General features: G+C 42.0%; 1 protein-coding gene, 1 long non-coding RNA gene and 2 other non-coding genes across 4 annotated transcripts; 3 read left to right on the top strand and 1 right to left on the bottom strand.

Annotated features, from left to right (window-relative positions):
* Positions 1-12,227, top strand: Cct6a (chaperonin containing TCP1 subunit 6A). Its single transcript, XM_027948635.2, has 14 exons — positions 1-223; positions 412-475; positions 3,329-3,463; positions 4,734-4,907; positions 5,750-5,853; positions 6,866-6,976; positions 7,224-7,383; positions 7,476-7,558; positions 8,512-8,608; positions 8,867-9,014; positions 9,496-9,629; positions 10,460-10,562; positions 11,150-11,222; positions 11,832-12,227. Exons 1-14 carry the CDS (start codon positions 87-89, stop codon positions 11,902-11,904), a joined length of 1,596 nt encoding a protein of 531 aa, XP_027804436.1. The 5' UTR covers positions 1-86; the 3' UTR covers positions 11,905-12,227.
* On the top strand, positions 4,463-4,597 carry LOC114103180 (small nucleolar RNA SNORA22). Its single transcript, XR_003584611.1, has one exon. It is a non-coding gene; the product is annotated as a small nucleolar RNA SNORA22 (small nucleolar RNA).
* LOC114103178 (small nucleolar RNA SNORA15) lies at positions 9,063-9,196 on the top strand. Its single transcript, XR_003584609.1, has one exon. It is a non-coding gene; the product is annotated as a small nucleolar RNA SNORA15 (small nucleolar RNA).
* A 192-nt stretch (positions 12,228-12,419) lies between the features above and the next one.
* LOC139702981 (uncharacterized) lies at positions 12,420-13,024 on the bottom strand. The gene is made up of 2 exons (XR_011705536.1): positions 12,843-13,024; positions 12,420-12,679 (listed from the first exon to the last, which is right to left on the bottom strand). It is a non-coding gene; the product is annotated as an uncharacterized lncRNA (long non-coding RNA).
* Positions 13,025-13,064: the final 40 nt, after the last annotated feature.

Below are 13,064 nucleotides of genomic sequence, written 5' to 3' on the forward strand. Positions count from 1 at the left end.
TTTCCAGAAGCTGCTGAGAGCGCCGCCCGGCCACGCGCTGCCGGCTGCGGTTCCGTGCGCGCCCCTCTTCCTTTCTCCGGACAGCTATGGCGGCCGTGAAGACTCTGAACCCGAAGGCCGAGGTGGCCCGCGCGCAGGCGGCGCTGGCGGTGAACATCAGCGCGGCCCGCGGGCTGCAGGACGTGCTGCGGACCAACCTGGGGCCCAAGGGCACCATGAAGATGTAAGGCGGACGGGCGGGGTCGCGTTCCCGCCGGTGTGCGCTCGCTGCGCCGCCCCTCTCCGGCCTCCACTGGCCTTGGAGGGGTGGGGAGGCGCCCCGGGCCCCGGGGGCTGGCGCGGGAGGCCGGCTGGGTTCCTTGACAAGGCGCAAGCTGACTTGGCGTTTCTGCCCCCCCCCCCCCCCAACAGGCTGGTGTCGGGCGCTGGGGACATCAAGCTCACCAAGGACGGCAACGTGCTGCTGCACGAAATGGTGAGGTTCCCGTGCTGGTTAGGTCGTCGTCTGCCCCAGCTCGTTTGCCTTACAGGAGGGATGGGAGAAAATCGTGTCCGTGATTCCCCGCAGGTAGTCCTGCAGACGGGGGAGGACCAGGAGAGCGGCGTGGTCGGGTCGGAGTGCCAGTGCTGTGCAGCCAGGGGTCCTGAGCCTGAATACCGGCTCTCCTGCCACTTGTTGTCTGGGTTAAAGGATTGTTTTAGTTCATTGTCATTTGAGAAATTAGGGGCGGTTGACACAACCAGCTGGGCAAAACAGCAAGATTTTCTGTTTTCAATTAAAATCCTTTCGACTGGGGTCGTAGCTCACAGACTGATTGCTTGCCTAGCATGTGCGAGGCTCTGGTTCCTTCCCCAACAGCATACCAAAAAAAACCAGGAATACCTTTGATACATCTCTCCACCTTAAGTCCCAGGGATCGGTGTTATTGAAAGGCACTGTGGCACACACTTGTAATCCCACCAATTTGCAAGGCTGGGACAGGAAGCCAGCCTGGGCATTCTAGGGAGCCCCCGTCTCAAAATTCTTGCTCATATCTGTTCTTCCAAAACTTAGTAGCTCATACACATTTCTTTCTCTTTTTTTTTTTTTTTAATTTTATTTATTTTTTTGTCGTTGATGGACCTTTATTTGTTTATTTAGATGTGGTGCTGACAATTGAACCCAGTGCCTCACACTTGCCAGGAAAGTGCTCTACCACTGAGCCACAACCCCCGCCCCCATTTCTTTCCTCTAATTTAAGTTGAGAATAGAATTTGGAGTTTTGATAGTAGTATCCATGGCATCAATATCCAGATGTTTTTTAAGTACTTTCAGTAAGGACTAAACTACTAGTTATAGTTTTTACTTTTAATTATTTTTATTTAACATTACAAAGTTTTATTGTATTTTAATAATCACAGGATTATGAAATGTTTGTTTTTGCATGGCTAAATGGTAGCCTTTGCTAATGACAAGCAAAGTCATAATTTAAATTTGTTGTCAGAAAAGCCATATCTTTGACTTTTTAGTTTTGGTTGGTTTTTATTGTAAAATATGACAACTACAGAAAAGCCTATTAAACATTTATTGTTTAATAATAATTAACAAACTGAACACAGGAAGAAACTAAGAAAGAAACTGCCACCTCAGAAGTCCCCTTTGCCTGCACCTCTTCAGTTGCCATAGATTTTTCTTTTTTTTTCCTTGAAAAATTATAAATGAATAGAAAAGTTGAGAAAATGAAACATTCACATGCCCTTTAGAGGGTTTTTTTGTTTGTTTTTTTTTTTTTTTACATTTTTTGCTTAATTTTTCCCTCTTGATTGGAAGTGATTCACAGACATGGCATCTCATTTCTGAAGTGTTCTTTTTATCTGGGTGATGGGAATTGAGCCCATTGTCCATCCTAAGTGTGCACTCTCACATTGAGCTATACCTCCAGCCCTTAAAAGTGCTCTTAATGGGTCCATCATCCTCCCACATGGCCAAAATGTCATTGTTATACCTCTTAGCAGCTTTCCTTTTTTCCTTTTTTTTTCCCCCCCCTGGTAACGGGAATTACTTAACCACTGAGCCACATCTCAGCCCTTTTTTAATATTTTATTTAGAGCCAGGTTTTGTTAAGTTTATTAGGTCCTCTCTAAGTTACTGAGGCTGGCTTTGAACTCTTAATCCTGCCTCAGCTTTCCAAGCCACTAGGATTACAGGTGTGTGCCACCAGGCCTGGCACTGATGCAGCTTTACATATAGTCTGTGTGTGTTTCACATGTGTCTTTCCTGGCTGGCTGCTGATGTTCCCCAGGTGCAATGGAAAGATCTGTCTATAATCTATTGCTGTGGCCTGACAGGTGAGCAGCATCACCTGCTAGCATCCCTGCCAGAGTGCTTAGCAGCCAGTTTAGGTGAAGCAGTGTGCAAGATTGTGTATGTGGACGAACTTGAGATTGAACCCAGGGGTGCTCTGCCACTGAGCTACATCCCCAGTAGCTGGAATTACAGACATGTGATCACCAGGCCCAGCCGATAGTCTTTATAGAGTCTGTCAAGGCCTATATTCTTTTTTTTTTTTTTAAAGGTGTAGTTGGACACAATGCCTTTATTTTATTTATTTATTTTTATGTGGTGCTGAGGATCGAACCCAGAGCCTTGCACATGCTAGGCAAGCGCTCTACCACTGAGCCACAACCCCAGCCTCATGGCCTAGATTCTTAATCAGCCAGGCTCTGTGATCCCAGGAACTTGGGAGGCTGAGGTGGGAGGATTACAAGTTTAAGACCAGCCTGGGCAATTTAACAAGACCCTGTCTCAAAATAAGAAGGGCTGGGAGTGTAGGAGTGTAACTCAGTGGTGGAGCACCCGTGGATTCAATCCCCAGTATTGCCAAAAAAAAATGTATCCCCAAAGATAGAGAAAGCTGAGAGCTGTTCAAGGTTAAAGGAGCATAGAAAAACCAAAGGCGGTGCAGGAGATTTGGTTCTATCCTTTGTGATTAAGAATCTGGAGTGGCTTCAGAGGCATGGTGATTTTCCTGTTTTCTTTCCCACAGTGACTCCTTGGAAGATCTTTGCTAAGAGGGTCCCACTAAGTTATCACAGATGACCTTGAACTTAAAATGCTCCTGGCTCACTTGCCCAAATAGCTGGGATTGCCAGTGCGTGTGTCTCCATATATTTTGATCATCATAGATTGATATGCAAAATAGCAATTTGCAAGTTTTTTATGAAAGGACTATTAGCCAAATATTTGGGCAATTAAGGTAGACAGCATTTAAAGAGGTTCTCAACAGATTGGTTTCAAGGTATATTTATTTTAATAATGTAATTTAAGTAAATTTTTTTCCCTTTTCAGCAAATTCAGCACCCAACAGCCTCCTTGATAGCAAAAGTAGCAACAGCCCAGGATGACATCACTGGGGATGGCACCACTTCCAATGTCCTTATCATTGGAGAGCTGCTCAAACAGGCAGACCTCTACATTTCTGAGGTACATAGAATTGTCTTGTCTCGATTTTTTGTGTGTAAGAAATGTGATGTTTTCAAATTGATGTGTTAACAGTAGCCGAGGCCACAAGGCATGTAAAGAGCCGGAGGTGTAAATCTGAGAACCTGGGTCTTTATCATGGTGGAACAGAAATGTGTGATGATGGATATGTTATGGAATCTTTGTTGGCCTGCAAGTTTTTTATCAAGTTACTTTCATTTTTTATTTCTATCTAGCTCTATAGCAAATTAATAATATGAGATGTAGAGATCTGAACTAGCCATAGTTAGAAGGAAAAGGTCAACTAAATGTTAGACATTTGAGTAAAAAGAATTCTACAACTTTTTGTGGGGTAGGGGTACCAGGGATTAAACTCGGGGACACCCAACCACTCAGCCACATCCCCAGCCCAGTTTTGTGTTTTATTGAGAGACAGGGTCTCACTGAGTTGCTTAGTACCTCGCTTTTGCTGAGGCTGGCTTTGAATTCAAGATCCTCCTGTCTCAGCCTCCCGAGCCGCTGGGATTACAGGTATGCGCCTCCACACCTCGCCAAATTCTACAACTTTTTTTTTTTAGCCCTGAATAGTTCCAAGTTTAAAGCAAACCTCCGTGAGTACTAATCCACTGTCAGAATTCCCTATGAAGAGAGAGCGAGCAGATGTTTAGTCTACATTTATTTTGATTGCTAAAGATGTGAATTAATTTCAGATTGCTTGTAGAAAAGTTAAAATGTTCCTGCTAGCTGGGCGTGGAGGTGTACAACTGGAATCCCAGATACATGGGAAGCTGAGGCAGAAGGATTTCAAGTTTGAGGCCAGCATTGGCAATTTAGCAGGACCTTGTCTCAAAAATAAAATGGGACCAAGGATGTAGTTCAGTGGTTGAGCACTGCCTAGCATGCATGAGACCCTGGTTTAATCCCCAGAATGGGGGTGAGGGAGTTCCTACTAACAACAGATTTCTAGGGACACTTTTAGGTTTTGATATTATCCCTGGTGATTTGCACAGCAAACACCCAAGTGTGCTTTATAGTTCACTTGGCTTTGACGCTGTGCTAGAGCAATGTCTGTTCTTTTCCTCTGCATTGAAAGGTATATTCTGTTCTTTCAAATGTATTCAAAAAGTCAGCACATCATGCTGTTTTGGTTATGTTAAAAGGTGTGAGTGATCCCAAATCGCCCTTCAGAAATTATCTGAACTTCCATGAACAATTGCATCTAATGGAAGGTGCCAGGTTTAGTGGCAGTGTTTTGATTGTGTGTTTATTACAGGGTCTTCATCCTAGAATAATCACTGAAGGTTTTGAAGCTGCAAAGGAAAAGGCCCTTCAGTTTTTGGAACAAATCAAAGTAAGCAGAGAGATGGACAGGGAGACACTCATAGATGTGGCCAGAACGTCTCTCCGTACCAAAGTTCATGCTGAACTTGCAGACATCCTGACAGAGGTATGTGTTCAATTGGTGTGTGTGGTGTGGAAAATACCTTAGAGCAGAAGCATCGGTGTTCTTAGCAATTCCAATTAGAAGGTGCTGTCTGAAACCTTCAGTGTCCACCATTTGAAGTAACTAGGTTCATTTCTGTCCAGGCAGTGATATTTAATCCAGTTCCCTGAAACATGAAGTGAGAAAATACAAAGAAGAACTCACCTCACCAGGTTATAAAAATACAATTGGAACTTTCATTAAAATGCTGATAAAAAATTTTTTTGAAAGGAATATAAAATGAAGGTTTAATTAGAAAGTTCCTAGTTAATCAGTAATTTAAATATGGTGCATATGTGATGGTTTAATACATGTGTCCAGTGTATAACAATCAAATCAGGGTAATTAATTAGCATTTCTGCTTCCTTGGGTATTGACCTTTCCATGTTGGGAATCTTCTGACTCTTAGTTCTTCATGTAATTGTAGTAAGCTATAGTTATTAGTATTTTCAGCAAAATAGGAGTGATTATTTAATATTTTAGAACTGTAAATGACTAGAGCCTTTTATTTCTACTGTAGTCTCATTACTCGTAGGAAAAAATCAGATTTTAAAGTAAAGAAACTTAAAACTTCTAAAGAAGAACTTCAATATTTTAACATTTTATTTTATTTTGGGGGGGTATTATTTTTTAGTTGGACATAATTTCTTTATTTTATTTATTTATTTTTATGTGGTGCTAAGGATTGAACCCAGAGCTTCACAAATGCTAGGCGAGCCTACTTTACTGCTGAGCCACAACCCCAACCCCCAATGTTTTTAACTTTTGCAAATTGAATTTATATAACAGTTGTACTCCTGTTGTAGGCTGTAGTGGACTCCATTTTGGCCATTAAAAAAAAAGATGAGCCTATTGACCTGTTCATGGTTGAGATCATGGAGATGAAACATAAATCTGAAACTGACACAAGGTAGGTGATAGAGTTCTGTTGAACACTTCTGAGTGTCTATTGGGGTTGAACCTTGTGCCTGTGAGCAGGGGCTCCACCCCTGAGCCAGTCTCCAGCCCTGAAATAATAATAAAGTGGATTTATAAGTTGGATGTTCACAAAAATAAATATTTATATGTTTGGGTAAACATAATTTATATGGAATAAATTGCAGGGTAGTCCATTTGTTCCTAGTGATATCTCCTCTTGAAGACCGGGGAGGGTATGCTGTGTTTTTTAAAGACCGAGATAATATTTATTTGAAAGAGGCAATCAAGAGTTTGATGTCTGCCATTTGAGACTATCTGCAGAATTTTCCATTGAAGATAGTGGTGTTACTTTTGTTGGAATAGCCTGTCTTGCGCTCTGTAATACTGCTTTTTCACAATTGACCACCCCTAGGTTTCACTAGAAACTTCAGATAATTCAAGAGAGAAAACTAATGGTATAAAAATTGTCAGTATAATCTTTTGAGTGTTTCAGTTTTGTCAGTGAAAGACTCCTATTTTGGAAATCGGTAACTTTAGCCCACGGCCAGCACAGGCTTCATAAATGAAGGTTCAGCTACTTGAGAAATCCGAAGGGAGTTTGAATTAAAAAGACAGACTCTAATTACCTTTAAACCAGCTCCAGGACGGCTTCTTCTACCTCCAGCTTCAAGCTACCTATTAGGGTAGCGAGGTTTACTGAACAGGCCAGTGAGAGAGAACACACCAGGGAGTGGACTTTTATTGGGAAACAAAAAATTCTGGGGAAAATCCCATCCAATGAAAATTAAGGGGGGCAGTGTCCCAAAGTCATGGTGCGACAATTGGGTCTTTAAGGGTAGTGGCCAGACACACCTCCACACGGACAAGCCCTTGGACCTGAGAAGGGTGGGGAAAGCTCTGGACACAAAGATGTGTCTAAGCGCCTCTCGCCCAGCTAGGGAGTAACTCAAATCACGTAGAGGATGGCCTCCCACAAGTAACTATGAATTCTTGTCTTTTAACAGCTTAATCAGAGGGCTTGTTTTGGACCATGGGGCCCGCCACCCTGACATGAAGAAGAGAGTGGAAAACGCATACATTCTCACATGCAATGTATCGCTGGAGTATGAAAAAACGTGAGTGGTCGCCCCTTTAAGGGGGAGTGGAGGAGCTTGGTGTTTTGCAGCAAGTTCCTTTTGAGATTCGTTTTGCCCACTGTGAGGGCAGTAATAACTCATTTGGGTTTGGGAGGCCAGGAGCATATGACTACTAACAATGTACAAGGGGCAGGATTGGGGCTCAGGGACTTTGTAAGCTTTAAGATGAATCAAGTTTCTCAGGCTGCTATCTTCTCAGTAAACATTTTTTCTCTTTTTCTAACAGAGAAGTGAATTCTGGCTTTTTTTACAAGAGTGCAGAAGAGAGAGAGAAACTAGTAAAAGCTGAAAGAAAATTTATTGAAGATAGAGTGAAAAAAATAGTAGAACTGAAAAAGAAAGTCTGTGGTGATTCAGATAAAGGTTTTGTTGTTATCAATCAGAAGGTGAGAATGAAAATTAGAGTTACAAAAGAAAAGTTTGTTGTTCTTTTCTACTCTTAAGGCAAGATATACTGAAACTGATTTTATTTTTATAGGGGATTGACCCCTTTTCTTTGGATGCTCTTGCAAAAGAAGGCATAGTAGCTCTGCGCAGAGCTAAACGGAGAAATATGGAAAGGTATGAGCAGATCATCTGAATAACGTAAATTTCTCTAGTTGGCAAGTGAATTAGGATTTTTCTTTTCCTCCTTTATTTTTCACTTTTTTGTGGCATCATGTAAATAACATCTCACACTTTAAGGGCTCCAAGGAGTGGCATTACTGCATTCACACTGTTGTGCAGCTACCACCAGTGTGCATCTTGAAACTTTTATCATCCAGATAGGTTACTCCCAATTCTCCCTCTCCTTACCTTGGTGAACACAGGTCTGAGTTCAGTGCCTCCTGTAAATGGAGTCATAGTGTTTGTCCTTTGTATCTGGCTTGTTTTATTTACTTACTTGGCATAGTCTGCATGCTGTATCAGGCCAGAGTCTCACTCTTTATTCCATTGTGTGTGCTATGTTTTATCTTTGATCTGTTGGTGGACATTTGGGTTGTAGCTATTTTTTGGCTATTGTGAATAATTCTATGAGCATTGTTCAGAACAAGACACACCCTACCCCTGGTTTTTCTTGTGAAAAGGTTCCAGAGAGCTGGGTGTGATGGCACGCACCTGTAATCCCAGCGGCTTGGGAGGCTGAGGCACTGAGGCACAAGGATTACAAGTTCAAGACCACCCTGAGCAACTTACCTAGACCCTGTCTGAAAATAGAATTTTAAAAGACTAGGATATGGCTCATTAGAGCACTTGGCTAGCACATGCAAGGCCCCGAATTCGATCCCTAATACCAGGGGTGCAGGGTCATATTTGAAGCCTGTTTGCTGACTTTAGGGGAGGGTGGCTTTAACAGGTTAAAAGAAAAGATCTTTTTCAGCTGATTGTTGATGAATGGAAAGGCTTAGGTTGAAATATTTTTGAGAATGCAATTTTAGCCTGTAATTCTGGAGATTTCTTCCTGACAGTGGTTAATCTTCTCTTTGAGCGTAACTGCTCATGCTGCTGACACGTTTCACACTTCACCCTTTCAGGCTGACTCTTGCTTGTGGTGGGGTGGCTCTGAATTCTCTTGATGACCTCAGTCCTGACTGCCTGGGCCATGCAGGACTTGTCTATGAGTATACCTTGGTAAGTGTGTTTTCCTCCCAAACCTGAATTCCTCAGTAGAAAAGTTTAAATTCAGGATCAGGTTTTTCTTTGTTTATATACGTTTTGTTGTTTGTTTTTTTCCATTGGCATGGAAAAAAATCACAATCTTTACTAAATTTGGCTTTAATATGGTCAGTATAATTAATATGATTAATATGCTATTTATCCTCTCCACACACTCCTCTCCTGTTCACTCTTTGTATATATTCTGTTTTTGAAAATCTCTCTCACACACAGGGAGAAGAGAAGTTCACCTTTATTGAGAAATGTAACAATCCCCGTTCTGTCACATTATTAGTCAAAGGACCAAATAAGCACACACTTACTCAGATCAAAGATGCTATACGCGATGGCTTAAGGGCAGTCAAAAATGCACTCGATGATGGTAAGAGCTCATTGTGTTTAAACCTTGTTCTTTTTGCTAGTGTAAAAAGCATGGCTGAATACTGTGTACTTTAGTCAGTATTTTACACAGCCAGACACCATGCAAAAGTAAAGTCTTCCTTTTATGATAACTGGTATGCTAAGGTTTTTCATAGTGTGCCACTATTAAAAGTGAATACAGGCAAATGAACTAACCCATGCTCACGAGAGTTGCCAGAATGCCAGCTCAATTGAACTGATGTGCTGTTAGGTTTGTCCCTTTGCATGTGGGCTGGGTGTGTCACTCAGTGGTGGAGAGCTTGTCTAGTAGTATGGGGCAGAGTAGACAAGTGCAATGCTGTTGTTAAATTGTTATGAAAACGGCGGATTCCTAAGAAGTTAATGTCTTTCATAAGTGGTTTTCATATATATCTTGTTTCCTTGTAATTGGTTCTTCATTTTTCTTGAGCTTATTATCATTTCTCCTCTTCTCCACACAACAGGCTGTGTGGTTCCAGGTGCTGGTGCAGTGGAGGTGGCCATGGCAGAAGCCCTGATTAAGTATAAGCCCAGTGTGAAAGGCAGGGCCCAACTTGGAGTCCAGGCGTTTGCTGATGCATTGCTCATTATTCCCAAGGTGTGAAAACTTGAACAGTTATTAAATACATCAAAACAATTAAACTGAGTAAACCTTTTTTATAATATAGGTTTTCTTCATAATGTGAATTTTGAGTGAGCAGGTTGAATCCTTTTCTACTTGACACTTGTACTCCCATCATATCTATATACTTTTTTGCGGGGAGGGGTACAGGAGATTAAACCCAGGGATACTTAACCACTGAGCCTCATCCCCAGCCCTTTTTACTTTTTAAAAAATATTTATTTTTTAATTATAGGCAGATACAGTGTCTTTTTTATTTTTATGTGGTGCTAGGATTAAACGAGTGCCTGAGTGCTCTCCCTCTGAGCCACAACACCAGCCCCTTTTTATTTTGAGACAAGGTCTTGGCTAAATTGCTGAGGTTGGCCTTGAACTGTGATCATCCTGCCTAAGCCTTCTGAGCCCCTGCGATTATACTATCCATATCATCTCAAAGCCTTTTGTTCTGGGAGACTTGACTGTCCTTGAGGTTTTGGATGACAAGAGAACTGTTTTAAGAATATTTGCAGTAAAGGCATCATGCTTGAGTACAAGCTTGCTTTTTGTTATTTTAAACTGATGTTAAAAGTTATAAAATAACTTTGTTATTTTAAACCACTGTTTTCTGTTTGTTTGGGTTTTTTTATGGTGCTTGGGATTGAACCCAGGGCCTTGTGCATGTAAGGCAAACACTTCACCATCTAAGCTATATCTCCAGCCCTCATTATGAGGTTTTGTGTTTTTATTTTTTGGATTGTAAATACTGTTCATTTGTTGTAGAACTTCTTAATTCCTGCCTTTTCAAGAATTAAATTTGTTTACTTTAGGTTCTTGCTCAGAACTCTGGTTTTGACCTTCAAGAAACACTAGTTAAGATTCAAGCAGAACATTCAGAATCGGGTCAGCTTGTAGGCGTGGACCTGAACACAGGTAAGAGAAGGCCTCTCTATAGGGCAAGAACAATACCAAGCATGTGAGGTCACTCTAGGAGGGTTGGAAAGAGTCTTGGCAAGCGGCTCTGCTACTTGATGCCAGTGCTGTCCGGAGCTCAGGGCTCTGCCGGGGTGGATGCCCAAGTACAGATTTGTTGGAGATGTTGCTGAGTGGTGGTATGAAGCTTTGTTGATAATGAAAGGTTTTTGTATTAACCCAGTCTTTTAATCAGGAACTGATTAAAAGACTATATTATGTGATCAGATTGACAAATGAAAATATAGTAAATAACAGAGGGATGTCCAAGCATGTGGTAACCCATGAGAGTACCCTGTCACTGGAAGGCATCTAAGCAGAGGTTAGCCACTCATCAGAGGTGTTGTGGAGGATTTTGTGTAGTTACAGAGGAGAGAATGAGTAATAAGCAAGTCAGCACCAAACGTTCTTTTATATTTTAAATGTTTTCAATGGCTTTATTCTGTTTTAGAATTGGCAACACTTCATAAAATAGTGTTCCCTATACCTTTAGACTGTGTCTGATATAATGATATACTATATTTTAAGAAGACTTGGTTACCTTTCAGGTGAGCCAATGGTTGCAGCAGAAGTGGGCGTATGGGATAACTACTGTGTGAAGAAACAGCTTCTTCACTCCTGGTAAGTTTGGGGAAATAAAAATTAAAACATCTTTCAGAGCTAGGTGTAGGGGCAAATGCCTGTAATCCCAGCAGCTGGGAAGCTGAGACAGGATTGCAAGTTCAAAGCCAGCCTCAGCAAAAGCAAGGCACACTAAGACACTAAGCAGCTCACTGAGACTCTGTCTCTAAATAAAATACAAAAAAGGGCTGGGGATGTGGCTCAGTGGTTGAGTGCCACCCAAAAAAAAAAAAAAGCTTTCAAAGGGCTGAGGAGGATAGAGTTTGGTGGTTGAGGGCTTGTCTAGCACATGTGAGGCCCTGGGTATAGTCCCCAGCACTGCATGGGCAGACAGGATTAAGACTTGACCAAGACACAAAGGTATTAGGTAGACGGGCAGCTTGCTTGCCTTTGGGAATCAGCATATTCTTCATGGTGGTACCTTCTGAGTTTTGTTATCCTCTGAAGGATGTAATCTGTAAGGTAGAGACTCAGCCAGCCAGCCCTGAGTAGAAAGAGGACATCAGCTGGATGTGTTTTGTATAGTCTAGTTGGGAACAGCAGGTTGTCTAGTTGGGAACAGCAGGTTGAGTTAAGGATTCCTTTTTGAGCTATCTGTTTCCCTTTTAGCACTGTGATTGCCACCAACATTCTCCTGGTTGATGAGATCATGCGAGCTGGAATGTCCTCTCTAAAAGGTTGAATTTAAGCCACTCTTGTGTCATCTGAAACTGAAGACTATGGAATGATCCTGAGGGATATAGTGGTGGATTTTTGTACCAGCCTCAAATGATTGTTCAAGGAATTTTCTTCTCCCATATGAAAAAAAAAAAAAAAAATTGGTCATACATTCAAATTATGGTGTGAAATTATAATTACAGTATTTTTTAAATTGCACTGAGTGTACATGCATAAAGCAAGTCCTTTTTACCCAGTGAACAGGATGTTTTGTTTATTACAGTGACATAAAATTACATGTCAGATAATCACGTCATCTGCCTTATTAAATATTCCTTGAAAAAAACATTTTAAAGAGTTGATTATTTCTTTGGGTTTACTTTAATGAAACAGTTTCTTGTTAAACATTCAAGTTTTATGCTAGTGTAAAGTAACACTAGATGCTGCTGGGAACATAGCTCAGGGATATAGCACTTGGCTAGCACACCTGAGGCCCTGGCTTTGATTCCCAGTACCACCAAAAAAAGGAACATGAATATGTTTGGGTTTTGAAAGAATTTTTATTTTTGTGGTATAAATTTCAACTGGGTCATTTGGACCTTTTACATGCTTTTGAAGTAGCTTTCCTAAAATGCTCCCTCAGAACACTTACTCTGCCAGGTGTGGCAGACACACCGGTAATTCCAACAACTGGTGCTGAGGCAAGAGGATCCCACGTTCAAGGCCGGCCTGTATGATTTGGCCCCAGGACCACCAAAAGGGGGAAAGTTACTTGGTAGTAGATAGGAAAGACCAGTGAGCTGCAGGCCAAGAAACAACGCAAGTATAAAGTGTTAAAATGGACGGCTGGAAGACCCATGGAGGTGGTCGAGAGCAACTGGATAAGATGAAAATTTTTTTTAGGCTGACAACTTAAAATGATTTTGCAAAATACTCAAGCCCACTGTAGTCAGCTCGTGGTACCTTGGCTTCCTGGAATTGTTGGCGCCAGCGACAGTACCGCATTCTCCAAGGAGAAGCTGTGGCCGGCTTTGCGCACAGCTCGACAACGTCCCCGCGAGTGCCTGGAAGTGGTCTTGGCAATGGCAGAACGCTGACACCCTGTTGGAGGCCACGGCCTGCCCGGCGCCAGGCTGGGTCCGCGTTCTTGGTGCGAGGACACTCGAGTCGTGCGCATGCGCGGGC

This window comes from Marmota flaviventris, chromosome 19 (assembly GCF_047511675.1).
Source record: "Marmota flaviventris isolate mMarFla1 chromosome 19, mMarFla1.hap1, whole genome shotgun sequence".
Classification (NCBI taxonomy): Eukaryota; Metazoa; Chordata; class Mammalia; order Rodentia; family Sciuridae; genus Marmota; species Marmota flaviventris.